Source organism: Tachysurus fulvidraco, chromosome 20, assembly GCF_022655615.1.
Source record: "Tachysurus fulvidraco isolate hzauxx_2018 chromosome 20, HZAU_PFXX_2.0, whole genome shotgun sequence".
Taxonomy (NCBI): Eukaryota; Metazoa; Chordata; class Actinopteri; order Siluriformes; family Bagridae; genus Tachysurus; species Tachysurus fulvidraco.
In genome coordinates this window covers 7614648-7630535 of record NC_062537.1, presented here as the reverse complement: position 1 = coordinate 7630535, position 15888 = coordinate 7614648, and the positions used below count along the sequence as shown (strand labels likewise).

The 15888-nt window shown below is 36.1% G+C and overlaps 1 protein-coding gene across 1 annotated transcript; it reads right to left on the bottom strand.

Moving 5' to 3' along the window:
* Positions 1 to 1271: 1271 nt before the first annotated feature.
* c20h21orf91 (chromosome 20 C21orf91 homolog) lies at positions 1272 to 14155 on the bottom strand. Its single transcript, XM_047805046.1, has 5 exons — positions 14043 to 14155; positions 10929 to 11060; positions 4557 to 4988; positions 4189 to 4251; positions 1272 to 3333 (listed from the first exon to the last, which is right to left on the bottom strand). Exons 2-5 carry the CDS (start codon positions 11053 to 11055, stop codon positions 3167 to 3169), a joined length of 789 nt encoding a protein of 262 aa, XP_047661002.1. The 5' UTR covers positions 11056 to 11060; positions 14043 to 14155; the 3' UTR covers positions 1272 to 3166.
* Between the last annotated feature and the right edge of the window lie 1733 nt (positions 14156 to 15888).

Genomic DNA, 15888 nt, shown 5'->3' with positions numbered 1-15888 from the left:
TCCAAACTTCCGGTGAGTGTGGTAGGCGGAGACGAGGTCCTCTTCTGAATGTAGGCTGAAGTGCAAACAACCTCTGGCTCCCTGTTTAAGTGCACTACATAGGGCACGACATAACCGCTTCAAGGGGTCATCGTATAGTTCACTACATGTCCAGTAGGAGGTATTTGGGTTTCAACCGTTGTGTCCTGCTGAAAAAAAGAGCAAGTGTGCTTCAAGTCCTGAATTTTTTTTTATTCTTCCTTAAAGAATTGTGTTAAATTCTATATTTTCTGTTTTTCCCTACAAAATTCTAACACAATTCTCAATTTTATCTAAAGGTTTTTAATTGATTCGGTTTCAGAGACAGGATTAAAAATGTTAACATTTCCATAAAAAAAAAAATTTAAAAAAAAGTTTTTATGTCACCTTTTCAAGCTTTATTTCAAATCTAGCCACTAAAGGAGCAAACACACTTGTCTTACTGTCCTTTTATATTTTTAAATAAAAGCTGCACTTTTTGTTTTACCTACACTGTCACTGTGCCCCGTGAATATAAAATTTATTGTAATATTCAAGGTCCAGTATGGAACACTGTAGCAGACCTTAGAAATGATCATTTCCCATTAGTGTTGCTACAAAACCCTCAATGATCCCTGCATTACTGCATTATGCAAAGCTCACCATCTGCCAGCAGCCCCAAATTATAACAATACAAAAAAAAAAAAAGTTTGTGAGTTATAGAGGTTTAAGACTTAGGGTCAAATGACCTAAACTAGCTGTGAGCTGTAAGTCATGTTCAGGTAGATATCAACAATGGTCGTTTATTTTGCTAACGCATTGCTGGTTGTCATCTACAAAAAAAGTTTGAAGTTGAGAAAAAATGGTCATGGTTTCATGTGTGACAAAACAAGAGATATTTATAATTGTTTTTGTGTAGTGTAAAGCATAATGCAATGACTTAGAGTTCAGGCTATAGCCATTTAGCAAGCAGAAGTTTAGATAAATGAGATGCCTACTGTATGAGGAATTATTGAAAGTGCTGATGAAGTTTATTTATCGATTAATACTCTTATAGGTGATAAGTATTGTATTGTTTATGCCAAAGCACCTATTGACAGTACAGACATCACTAGCTAGGGGTATATTTATAAAGTTTGCCTGTATAGTCTGTCTACCTTTATAGTCTAGTAAGTCACAAAAGCCCAAAACCAAGAAATGAAGAAAAGTGAAAATTAGGAGAAAATTCACCATATAGCTAATAATGCCGCACATATGAAGACACAAGACAAATGCATGTTTAATAAAATATTGTGTATATTTATTTACTGGTTTTAAAGATAACATATGAATCATCACTCAGACCACCACACAATCACACATTATTGCATGGGCTGTTGGAGAAACAAAACACAAAACCACACAATATGCAAACCAAACCAAACCAAACACACATTTAAAAAGAAAAAGAAAACTGAACTGATAACCAACCTCACAATTGTATGTGCCAAACATTACTTTAAATTAACAATTGATTTGGTAAGCAGTTTGTATGTAACCCTGTAGCCCCAGATATCTGTTGAAATCCAAAGTCTGTTTCTCAATCCATTGTTATCAGCCTGAAAACGTACATGGGCTTTAAGACACAAAGTACTGATTCAACATAAAATCTGACAGCTTTATAGTTATATATAAGCAGAACCGACATGCATACAATAATGCTGATGAGAACAACTTTGTACAGCATATCAAGCACCAAACATGCACAACACTTTTCATACAACCCACTATTGGGTCAAGTAAAATATGTCTCTTACAAAGAGAAGCATTTTTTTTCTCTTGAACAAAATACTTTACATTTAAAATGACACATTCAAACAGCTATGTTTAAAAAAAATAAAGTTCAGTGCCATTATCAGTAGGCTGCATTAAGTGATCTAATTGTGAAGAGTTTTTGGTACAACCACCAGATGGCGCCCTCACCTCCAGAGTTTATCTTGGACAAAATGAATGAAATTCTAAAATAATATTGTACAGTAAGTTTCTAAATAAATAAACACTACATATGTTCACAATTTAAAAAAAAAAGGATGACATATTCAAAGGCTAAAAAAATATTTCAAGGAAATGAAAATGTGCATAAATGTCATTCATCCAACTTTACTTAAAATATAAACACTAAATTATGTTACCTTATGACAAGACTTTGGTTAGGCCCTTTTAAGGTGCATAAAATCCCTATTAAACAGCCTCAAGTAATTCTAAACATACAGGAATAATTGATTATCTGATAACCAATGATATCCTAACCTACCTAGGAAGAGCGTGAAGGGGAATTTTAGACTCACAAAAAAGCAGTGCATTGATTCAAAAGCTTAGCTTGAAATGAAACCAGGCAATAATCACAAGAACTAAAAACTATTGTCTTAACAAGATTAGCAAGGAGTTTCAACTATAACTGTGATACTTGAATAAGTCCTTCTCTACATCATCATTTGCAATTAACAGAAGACCCTAAATTTTGAGCAAAGATTCTCGGGTATCTACAAGAGCCTAATAAATCAAATTGTAGCAGATTCAGTGGCATTGTCAAACATCTTGTGGAAGCCTAAGGTTTAAATACCCAATCTTTATATTGTTTTGCACTGGTACACAACAGAGAAGTGTTTTATAAACCACAATTCCACTGCAACAATCAGAGAGAAATCACTCCCTTCTTAACAAAACAACCATTACCACAGTTACACCAGAGGCCAACCCTCCAGACTCTTTCATACACAGTTATAGAGGCATCTGCTGCTCTAAAAGTAAAAGTAAAAGTAAAAAAAAAAAAAAAAAAAAAAAAAAAAAAAAAAAAAAAAAAAAAAAGAGCAATAAATAGAAATGTTCAAACATTTTATAACAAAAGTAATAAAAACATTATTCAAGTTAATGTTGATGAGGCCATGGTCAGTCTGACCTCAGTCTGCATAGTAAACACAGGTCCACCTTAAAGAAGGTCCAAAACTTCACGTGTTAAATCTCTTTCAAAATTGTTCTTGCCGTTTCTGAACAGGAGACAACAAACTTCTCAACCCTTTTAATAAAAAGATTCACAGGGAGTGAAAAGCAATTGACTCGAGTAAAACCTTTATTCTGCTCTCCACAAACCTGGAGACGGTTCATTAATCCACCAGGAACAACTCACACTTCACTCCACTGAGGCTTTGTAAGTTTTGACCCCTGCACGGCCAATCTGAAGCCATGGGAGTTTGCCGCAGTTCTTAAAGAGCTGCTCAATGGCAATGTGGCGGACATGGAGCTGGGATGTCAAGGAGTCCTTCTCCTGCACAGCTACTGAAAGATTTTCAAACACCTCTGTGAGAGAGAGAGAGAGAGAGAGAGAGAGAGAGAGAGAGAGAGAGAGAGAGAGAGAGAGAGAGAGAGAGAGAGAGAGAGAGATGGTGGGCTGAATACAAATCTGATTGTTTGATTCAAAATGTCACTTAACCATATCACTGAAATTATTATGCCCGTACAGATTTTTTCAAGCGCGACCAAAAATCAGCACTGCATGATCTAGTTCTGTGAAAGGCTGTGCAAACCAATCTAGAATGCTTCAAAATAATCACACACCTTCCTAGGTTTGAATTCTGTTTATAATTGGATGACTGATTAGCCAAAGAGTGACAGAAAGAGGCGAACATAGAAAACAAAAAACAAAAATCTACAAGCTGTCTACAAAAGCAGTGGAGTACAAGGAATAAGAACAGGTTTGAGATACCCTGACAAAATAGCTATAGATGTGCAGGGGGAAAAATAGAGGGAGATGGTTACATTTATTGTCAGCAGGATTCAGTAAGTTTAAGTTACATTGTTATTACAGTCACAGTAATGTGTTCAAAAGTTCTTGAAACATTTCTTACTTCATTTTTGTCCACACATTACGACAATTAATTCATTATTGTTATTCTTAGTTTGCCCTTATGGTCGACGCAAATTGTTAAAAATGACACTGAGGAATTATATGCTCTATATTTCCAAAACAGTTTATATTTAGCTGTGTACTGTATTAGCTTAAGCTTAAATATGCAGAAAGGTAAAACAAGCAGAAAGATTTAACACTTACTGTTATATGTATTATATAACAGTTGTTTTTAGTTATTTAAAAAAGAAAACAAACCAAAAAGAAAAACCTACAAAGGTTTTGAATGTGTTACTACTAAACCTTACCTTGAATCTGAAGCAGCAGCTGGGACTTCAGCTGATGAAGCTCTTCCACAGTCATTTTCACCACTGCAATAAAAAGCCATTACAAGAGCATTGTATTAACCTCTTTTTAGTCTTTGACCAGGAGATGTTCTTTTCACCCATCATGGATTATAGGAACTTGCTGGTGAGACTTAATTTAATCACTTTTATAGCAGCAAAGCCATTTTTCAGGTATGACAGACAAAAGCATATGGGCACACACATGAGAAAACACTGGACAGTCATGTATTAAGAGGTGAGTGACACGGACACAAAAACATGGCTAAGGGTGAAAGCATGCGTTTTATATGAAAGAAACATCTGATAAGGAACACAACCATTTTACTTACATTCCTCTTGGCTGAATAAATTTTGTCTCTCCCGCTGATCTGCTCCTCCTCCCTGCAATGTGTGCTTTTGACCATTGCCCCATAGCTGCCCAGAGTCCTGCACGAGTTCCAGATCCACTGTTTGACCTGAACACGTACCCTCCACCCAGTGAGGGGCATATCGAGGGACCTGGGCACATGACTGGGGCATCAAGTTCCTGTCACCCTGCTGTGTGTGAAACAGGAGCTGGTGCTTGGAGCCAGAGTCTCTGTTCTGGGCATACTGCACAATGCGTCTAAGCTGCTGGCTGAGTGCCCGCTTGACACCCTCATAGGTACTGTGTGAGGCCTTGGCATGTGAGACCTTCTGGTTGGCAATGAGATGGTACTTCTCAAAGCAGTCCCTGTGCCCACGCAAAGATGTGGAGTGCAGCAGAGTGGCAGTGGACACACCTGTGATGTACAAAGGCATCCTGCTTAAATATATTTATCATCTACAAAGCTCTTATATTTCAACAAATTATCATCATTAATTTTAATCAAACTGTGAGTTTATTTGGCCTATGTCCTGTTTTCCAGAGTAAAAATAGATTTGTAGTGTAAATTTTAGGCAAATTTATATACTGATGGCCAAGCAAAGCAGCTTATCTGGTCAAGGATAAGCCAGTCAGGCTGGCCATCCATTCAGCTGCACACAACTGAACATATCCAATTCACACAAAGTCTCCCCAGCTAAAGGAACCGATTTTGTATAAATATAAATAAAATAGCTTAAAAAATGCACATAGTATATATATAGTATATAATGCACATAGTATATTTAGCTAGACACAAAACAAAAATCCTAGTTTCTTGATCTGGCAGTGCAAATTTCTTGTTCAAGTCAAGTCAAGAAGCTTATATTGTAAATTCAGCCATATATAGCTGTTATAGTACACAGTAAAATGAGACAACATTTCGCCAGGACCATGTTGTTCATATGTTAACAAAAGCCTGCTTAGTGTAAAGCATGTACTATACAGTGCATATTCAAGTCTTTAGAGAAAGGAGATTTGCAAAAGACTGATTAAAGGGAAGGGGTGATCTCCTTCAGTTTCTATTTCTACAGTCACTTTAAAATATAAAATGTATGTTTTCCTCTCTATATTGAAAAATTGCATGCTGTATTCCTTGTTTTTTGTGTCTACGGTCACATTTGAAAAGAAAAGAAAAACATGAGAAAACCAACAAATCATTGCATCACCTTTCTAATGAACTTATTTGCTATGCTTCAAAACAATGTCAGACTTAAAAAACAGGAAGTGATTTCGTGAAGTGGATATGAACAGAAAGAGCTGAAATTTTTTTCAGAATTACATTATGGGGAATAAGAAGTATTTCCCTAAATATAATATTGGCTTCTTATAACCAAATAGGAACTTTGAATAGTCTTAGGGTTTCATCTCCTGCGTAGTGGCAATGAGTAAATTGACCGCTTGGCTTAATATGTAATTAAAATAACTTATTTGGCAGAAAACAAAGCAAACAGAATAAAAGATTTTGAAATGTTATTCATTAGTACATGATGAACATTCATGAACTAGTCTGAACTTGCATTCTGTGCTTCCATGAGCCTAATACCTGAAAGTCAAATCAGCATTCATTTTCTGTGCATGTGCGTACATGCCATATAGACCACAATGAGCAAGAAACTGCAGTGTAAGAAAAGAAGCGAGAGACCTGAGCTTTATTAAAAACTGCACTATGTAAACATACAAAGACGTTTAAGCTATTGAAATGTCTTAATGCTTAATTGTGTTTCATTGGTGTGATATTTAATAGTCAACCAATCACTAGTGCTTATAGTTCTAGTCTTTGTAATAGTACAGGAAGTAGGAACTAGAAAAAAAAAATGTTCCCGAAAGAAATGTCTATGAAAGCTATAAATTCAGTAGAAAAATTCCTGGATTACAGTGCACCAAGGCAAGAAAGAGAATAAATCTTAAGTGTTTAAGTGTCTTATCTTAAGAATTGCCTGTTTAGTAGGGGAAAACTAGAGTAGAGAAAGCAGTACTAAGCATATGAGACAGTCGAGGAATTCACATTAAAAAGATGAATATACAGATCCTGCATGTTCTCCTGCAAGCTTCTAAGTAATATACCATGACTATTTACACTCACATTAAATTCTACCTTATTGTTGTATTGTGTTTTTATAAAAAAGTTCACACAGTCAGGTTAATCAGTGGTGACATTGACATTGGAAATCAGGAGTAGAGATGAGAACATAAACTGTATTCGACGTCACAGAACTAAGAACCTCATATGCACTTTTTACATCTGGAGGATCAGCCTGTTTTCAGTTCAGTTTAGCAGACAAAATAGGACACTGGATCCTTGACCCATTTTGTGGAACCTGGAAGATGCTGTATGTGTGCTTTGTATGTGTGTGCTCGTGTGTGCAAAATGGGGACAGGTCCTTGTTCATGGTCGAAAACAGCAGCTCATTGCCAAACAAAGTGCAGTCAACAGTTGCAGAAACAGGAAGCATGCAGACAAACACACATCGATCAATCAGTGTGACAGCACTGTTAACAGTCTAGAGCACACATAGCCTGAAATTTCACTCACCTATAATCAGTATTGAAATAATGCAAACTAGAGTATAAAGTGTGTAAAATATATAACATGTTAAAAGGTCAACAGATAATATGCAACACACTGATTCTGTGTGTATCACACTAATAAAAGGTTTGTGGGACTCACAAACAAAGAAAATGCTGTTCCATATAGCAGCCAGCTGGGAAAGCGAAGGCCATAGAGCACTCAATAACTCAGGCTACACTTCTACAGGGGGTTCGCTAGTGCTCTCTGTGCTCCCTTTTGGTAAATACCAAAACAGAAGTGACTCTCAGTATTACACCCAACATAAAATTACACAAAAACATTATCTATATTGTACTAGTCAAACAATATAACTATTGCACTGTTGAGTCCAATTCATCAGAAGGTGGAGTTTTATTTTCTATACGCGGTTATGACAGGGATTCATCATAACTACCCTTTTCCTGAGGGCGCTGCTGTAAAAGCAGTATGGGAATGGGTATTATGGACGGATGTAGTAGAGAAACATTGACAGGGTTGCTTTGACAGCAACAGGTGTTGTTTAAGGCTTGATTTGTGTGTTAAAAACTAATATGGATTATTTCTTCAGTTGGGAATGCTAAAATCTCATTACAATGCTCAGGGACATGTGCTGTTCATAGTTGCACTGATAACTAGGTCTAACTTAATTTGTGGCTTAAAGAAAAGTGCTACCTCACCATCTAGAAAAGGAATAGAAAAGCTAGCAGTGGAGCTAATAGAGCTCAGATAGTGACTAATGTCTAACACTAATAACTAGTTGTTGTAATAACAGTAATCATCCTCTTTTAATACTGCGACCGTTCACAGAATTGTAGCTGTGTGACTTGGCCTCCCATTCCTCTATTAAGGAAAGGAAAAGACAGGTATGCTGATGTCATCCTTTATTAGCTCGGACAGAGTGTGATTCAAATGAATGACTAGTGACACCACAGCAAAAATTTGTGTGACGAGTTAACTGCAACACCTATTAACATTTCAAAATCACAAAAACACAAAATCTTTTTTCTAATATTAAGTTGCAAAATAAACATGAATGAAACAAACAGGTAGATTGAGTGTTTCTCTTGTAACCCCATTTGTGCATCAAGAGAGCTCATGACCTGACAGCTAAGACACAATATCTTCAGGACAGAGGCTGCCGTTTTTCCCATCTTGACTGTTTATAGCTGTTAAATTGAAACTTAAGTGAAACTTAGCTTGCTTTGAGGACATTCCAAAACATTAAATGTAACTATAAATATATTACAATAATTGTGCCACTCATTAGCACTTTTGAAAAAAGAAATCACTTTTTAGTTTACATGAAAAAAGAAAAGAAAAGAAAAACTAAATTTGTAAAGTTCGTCGCAACAAACTTTGATGTTTGCTTTGACGAGGCAAGTATTCGCAAAGGCCAGTGCTTTTTGGAGGCAAGCGGACATAAAACTTGTGAAATCTAGTGGAGCGTTAGCGCATTTGGGGGCAAGTGGAGACTAGCATGTGACGTCATCCGAAAACCTGTGTTTTGTGTGTCACATGCCCATGTTGTGAAATTTTTTTATTTTCACGTGACATCACATGACGTCATCAGAATACCCGTGAGGAAGTTCCCCTCATTGTTCTGAGTGTTTTGATGTCACATGTCCATGTTGTAAAAAGTTTTTTGATTTTGCATATGTTGGGGGCGGGGCTGCGGGACAACCGAAAGGCCAGTCGGTACACCAATTTAAAACTTTGTTCAGAGTATCACCCTAAAGGAGCTGGCCGAGTTTGGTGTAGATGGTTCGAAAGTTTGCCGAGTTATAAACCTCCAAAGTTTATAATGGGAGTCTATGGGAAAAAAGGCCACTTTGAGAGCCGGTACCGGAAGTACCGGAACTCGGATCGCTTATAAACCATTAGAAGTCGGATTGCTTAGAAACTTCAGACCAGGGTCTACAACATATTCGAATTTGGTGCATGTGGCTCGAAAGTCCTAGGAGGAGTTACTCTTGATATATTTTTGTCTAAGCTTAAATAGGATAACAGAATGTTGGCTTCTACAAAGCCAACATACTAAAACACTTAAGGAGGTGTGATTAAAAATAATTTACTTCATAAGACTATATACACCACCAAAATCAACATTTATTATTATCCTATAAATTCACATGCCAAATCATTTTAGTCATATTAACTACAAGGCAAATCAATCGACCACTGTATGTGAAATGATGAAAGTTTCATGCCACAAACATTAGTATGTGTCTGTGTCCGTGTGTGAGAGGGACATTTTTTCTTTCTGTCTGAACAATTATTTTATTATTATAATTAATATTATTCCAGGTCTCTGGAAAGTTCTGTTAAGCAGACATTCTCTCTGGTTGACATTGAGTGTGATTTTCCTCTAGACAAGCACACATTCTAGAGATCTTATGCAGTGAGCTTAAAGACTGCTGCTGAAACGTCTCTTTCAAATTGCTGCCCTTTGAGCTAACAATTAAGGTACAGTGTCAGGTGGTGCAGTAAGACCACACTTTGCTCAGTTATCACAGCTACGAGAGGAAGTAGTTGAAATGCAGAACACCACAGCAAAGCAGCAAATGATAATGGACACTTATTGTTTAACTACTAACAACAAGGGGCAATGCACACGTCTATCCAAACAATTAAAAAACATAATCAGAACATACATTTAACCATACCTTTAATCATGTACAGACACTGTCATGACTCATTTTGGGTAAAACAGGGCACATAACTACAAATGTCAGTCAATATACTGACTTGTATTGTAAATGCTGTGCAAGAAGATGCTTTTGTTACCAAGCAACAGTAAAATACTGTACATGATGTAAAGGTTTTGTAACTAGGATTTAAAATTTAAACTAATTGTGCTATAGGATGGCCCATGTACATCAAATTACCAGATTACTCTTGGAAGTCAAGTCCATCATCATATGCTGACATAAAGCACTTTATATGGCATGACAAAGTGCTTTATATTATTTTAAAAATATCTCAGAGGTTGTAATATTTAAAAGTGACGTGACGTGACGTGACGTATGGCTAAGTACGGTGACCCATACTCAGAATTCGTTCTCTGCATTTGACCCATCCAAAGTGCACACACACAGCAGTGAACACACACACATCATGAACACACACCCGGAGCAGTGGGCAGCCATTTATGCTGCGGCGCCTGGGGAGCAGTTGGGGGGTTCGGTGCCTTGCTCAAGGGCACCTCAGTCATGGCCGACTGAGGTGCCCTTGAGCAAGGCACCGAACCCCCCAACTGCTAATTTACTATTGTAACTATTGCAATATTTGGCATACGTATGTGTGACATAAGTGTCTAAAAGTAAATAACTATTTCTTGAACTGTCTAGTGGACTGTCTCATTTCCATGATCACATCAAGTTTTGAACACTACATAAGGAAACACAGGACGCTGGTGTGATGCGGCTCAACACAAAGAGATGTTACTTTAATCAAGCTAAAGTGTAATATTTGTGTAAAATCAGGTAAACCTGCTAAACCTACTTAAAAATGTAAAAATTATTTGTTTTTTGTAAATCTTTATGTTTATACACATTATTACTATTTTTTATAACCTTTGTTTCCTATATTTATGCTTCTTCTCTATTATTACTAGGCACCAACACACCAAGACAAATTCCTGTACATGTAGATCCTACAGTATCTGCAATAAACCTGATTCTATTTATGACAAATCAATTTGGTGAAACGGTCACATGGAAACAGCAGATAAAGATTTCAATATCAAATATCACCAACTCCAAGACTTACCCTCAATGCTCAGCTCGAAGCAGACGTGACAGAAGGACAGCGTTCCAGTGTCTGTGTCCAGCTTACAGATGGTGCAGATGTTGTCATCATTCAAGTCTATATTCACAAATTGCTCCTCTTCCACCATTGCACCTTTACAAATGTAATGTAAATAAATAAATTAAACTTTCCAGGTCCAAATTTGATATATTCTTTGCATCTCAGAAAAAGGTTATACGTTCCCTTCCAGATGTACTGGAAAAGCAAGGCCAATTATTTTCTTTTTTTGCTATACTCCAAGATTAAAAGATGAGTGATGATAAATGAGATTGTATGTTTTGGATCATGAGCAGCTTTCTTTCATTCTGCACAATTTACCATTTCATTCACTTTGGTAAAGGGTAATCTTGGTACCAGAACGTTTTAGTCTCATCTCTGTATTTCATTGTGAATTCCAATTTAGCCTTTTGATTTCTAATGCTGATGGGCATCTTGTGATATAACTATAGTTGTTGAGGTCACTGACAGTTTTGTGATTTTTTTTTTTTTTTTTTTTACAGCTCTCACAATGGTTCTGTCATCAGCTGCAGTTATTTCTTCGGCTGACCTGTTTACTGTCTGGTTGGTAGTGCACCAGTGGTTTGGCTATGATGAGCTTCAAAATGCTTCTCCCATAGACATCCCATTTGGTCTTCATAATAGTTTATTCTTTTTAACAACAAATGCAGGTTTAACTCAGGGCTCAACAGTAAGCAAACATTCAGAGCCATTAACTGTTTAAACAATCAATCTAACAGAGCAAACCTGGGTCAGTCACATGTACCAAAATGTTTGATCATTTGAAAAATGTGTTATTTCATACAAAAGCTGTCATTTTCCAAGTTGTTGACACATCAATATCATATATCTGGAGAGGAAAGCTGAAAGCGCTTTTGATCTTCAGCTTTTGATCCCAAATGCAGACAATTGCCTTGCACTTTCACTACTTTCCGTACCTGGAATTAATGCCTTACCTACAATACCTTTTTTAAGCTTACTTGAAAAGTAAGATGTTTTCAAGTAAGATCATATTTGGAAAAAGTAAGATCAACAAACCAAAAAATACAAATAAAAATCCCCATTACAAATTTTGTATAACAAAATACAAAAGATAGTAAAAGATATCCGTGCCAAAACCCCGAAGGCTGTTGCACTATACATATGGGTAGTTGACGTGACATGGCTTTTTCACTGTCACAGAAGATAAAACATAATTTATTTCACATTTTCATAATTTAGAATACTGTAAATGGTTAAACATTTTCTTGTTTTATATGAATTTGTTGTTTTAATACCCAAGTTATTGTTATTTTTTTAGAACTTTGAGCCAAATCTCAAAATTGTCCTATGGTGTGATGGTAGACAACATTATTTCATAAATATTACATTTTATAAATAAAGAAAATAATGTTTAAAAATCTTAATGAACACTCCTGGCATAATTGTGCAAGTGTCTATTTCACCAAGTGGCCATCACTTTTCATATACATACATTTCTAAAAGTGTAGGAATTTCATAAAGTTTGTCACAGAATAAAAATGTCCTTTGGTGTTATGCAAAAACCTAATTTTAATTTGGGCAATATCATGGACAACTACATTTAATTGAAAGACCCTACTCAAGGTCATGTGACTGAAGACCCCTATGAAGGCCATGAGAAGAACATGGGAAGTATTTCTCTCAGAATTGTTTAAATATTTAACTTTGTTTTAAGACCACTGAAGTTGTTAAGTTTTTTGTCCTTTGGTGTGACACCATTCATCTATTCATGGTGAAAATGATTCTAATTAGTACTTTCATGTAAAATAAATATCACTTTAAGAAAACAATGTTTTAATAATGTGAACAATTCTGTCTCAAGTATTTATTATGTTATTTAATATAATTTCTTAGTACTTTTTAAATGTCACACCATAGGACACATTTACAGTATTGTTGAGTGAAAAAGTGAAAAAAAATATGTGAAGTCATTGACAAAATGAGTGACCAGTACTATTTTCTGAAACTGCAGTTTTCATACTCCACAAATATATGTATTTTTTCTTAAAAAGGTATGCTTTCCAAAAAAAGTACTTTTTCTTGGTCATTTGTCAACTACCCATATAAAGACGGATTAAACTACAAACGCTTTAATTCTCAAATGCATTAAAAACTAAAGTGTTTATAATTAACAAGTAAAATGCTATTTGAGTAGTTTCCTTCCCACTCTATCTGTTGGAACCTTCTTCGCCTAACAAATCCAATGCATTATGGATAAAATAATAAACACCTACAATACTAACAATCCAGAAAAACAAACCAACGCATTAAAACAGACTAAAACTCTAGGACACGAAATCTGTATGCATTTCTTGCCATTTTAATTTATATCCTCATCTAAATTTTTCGACTACAAGCAAAAAGTTCATTTGTTAGCTAGAAATCTTGTCCATGTAATGAGGTCTTTAAAGTCAAGTGTGAGAACAAACGTTAAATATTATTTTGAAAAAATACAAAAATTAAAGTACTTTAGACACTGTTTGCCTATTCCTGTTTCAATAGTAAAGTATTAAAGTAGTAAAGTATGTCTAAAAAAAGTTTACTTCTTTTCTTGCATTTAGATGATGAAACTATTGTTATATATTATTTTGAACAAAGAAGCCCCTGATTTACATTTATCAGTGACTGACAGCACCACCTCATAACCGCAAACATCAAACCGTCAGCTATTTAGCATTATGTGTTTCGTTATAATTTATTAGTTGACGTTATTACCGTTACTAATCTAATCTTAATCTAATCTAAATCTACTTAGCTAACGGAATCAAGCGTACAAATATTTTGCTGATTTGAGAATGTCGATCTAGAAGCATCGGTTGTCGACCAAAACACAAAGCATTAGAGCATTAAATACTGCTAAAACAACAACAAAGAACAACTAGCTAGATGGCTAAACTAACTTGTTAGCTTGTTTGCTAGCACCGTTTCATCGCTAAAGAACAGACACTTGTTCGTGGCCGTTATTTAGCTCCTGTTCACCTTTACTGAACGTCTAAAATAAGACATTTTCAAGCAATACAAATACATCTTTCAAAAACAGGGAAGAAAAACAAATACCTTATTTGACGATGTCAGTAAAGTCCTCGAGACGAACTATAAGACGTAAACGTCTGTTCTCCTCAAAGCCCACGCTCTCTCGGTAGAGTCCCAGTGATGTTATTGAAGAGTGGCTGGAAGAGCAGGGTTGCCAGATTCGCGTCATCAAAATAACAACAAAAAACTTCGAAAACCCTTGCACTAAATTTTAGAATCAGAATCGAGAGAAGCTTTATTGCGTACAAAGAATTTGTTTTAGTGTCATACACTTTCGTTACATAAAGACGGCATCAACGCAAAGAAGATAAAAATAAGATGAGAATAAAAACAAGAAATAAATAAAAACATATGTAAATACAAATAGATAAAAATAAACAAACACAAACAAACAGACAGATAGATAGATAGATAGATAGATAGATAGATAGATAGATAGATAGATAGATAGATTTTATGTATTTTATGTGATATTATCTGTAGTCTTCTGATGTCTGATTTTGTTGCTGAAACTCGACATTTATTGATGTGCCCAGAACAGACTCTATGACGGCTGAGTAGAACTGTTTCAGCAGCTTCTGTGTCAGGTTAAACCTCCTCACCTGGCTAAGGAAGTACATCCTTTCTTTTCTTTTTTACAATGGTGTAGATATGGTGTCCCACTTCAGGTCCTGGGAGATGGTAGAGCCCAGGAACATGAATGCCTTCACCGCAGCCACAATGCTGTCCATGATGGTGAGTGTGGGGAGTGCAGGGGGTTTGTATTGAAGTCACCTTTCATCTCCACTGTTATGAGCGTATTTAGCTCCAAGTCGTTGTGACTGCACCAGACAGACAGCTCTTTAAACTCCTGTCTGTAGGCAGACTCGTCTTTGTCCTTAATGAGGCCGATGACTGTAGTGTCGTCCACAAACTTCAGGAGCTTGAAAGAGGGGCCATTGAGGTGCAGCCGTTGGTGTACATGGAGAAGAGCCGTGGTGAGAGAAAACAACCTTGAGTGGAGCAGTGTTGGTGGAGCAGCTGTTTGACACGAATTTCCATTCTCACTAGATGCTGCCTATCTGTCAGATAGCTGATGATCCACTGACAGACAGATCTGGGAACAGAGAGCTTGGTTAGTTTGGTGTTCGAATGCTGAGTGTTAAAGGCCAAACTGAAGTCTACAAACAGGATCCTCACATGAGCCCCTGAGCAGGTGTTGCAGGATGTAATGCAGTCCCAAGTTCACTGCATCATCCACGGACCTGTTTGCTCGATAAGCAAACTGCAGAAGTAGTTTTCAACACGATTTCATGACGACAGATGTCAGTGACATGGCTCAAGTGATCTGTTGAACATCTGTGTGAAGATGGGGGCCAGCTGGTCTGCACAGGTTTTCAGACAGTCTAGTGTCACATCGTCTGGGCCTGATGCCTTTCTTCTTTTGTTTGTTCTGAACTGTTGCCCTGTTTGTTCTGCGTGCGCTTACGGTGGAATGTAAACACTCATGAGAATGAACGACAGTTAATGCAGCTCTTTAACACTGTTATATCTGTACACCACCTTTCATTGATGTAGAAGGATGTAGATTTCTTATTCATTAAATGTATACCATATAAAACATCTACTAACTCATTTAAATCACTCAGGTGCCACCTTAAATCACATTGCCACCTTAAATCTAATATCACCAAGATAAAAGGATAATTCTATTTTCTAATTAATAAAGAATATTTATCAAAACAAGAATATAATTTTACGATCTTTACATTATAATTATTCATTCATATGTGACAATAGCGCATTCAGTATGTATAAAAGAATACGTTTTTATTTTAATAATAAGCCCCACATGGGCTATTTGGATTGCAAATCTAACATAATCAAAGGT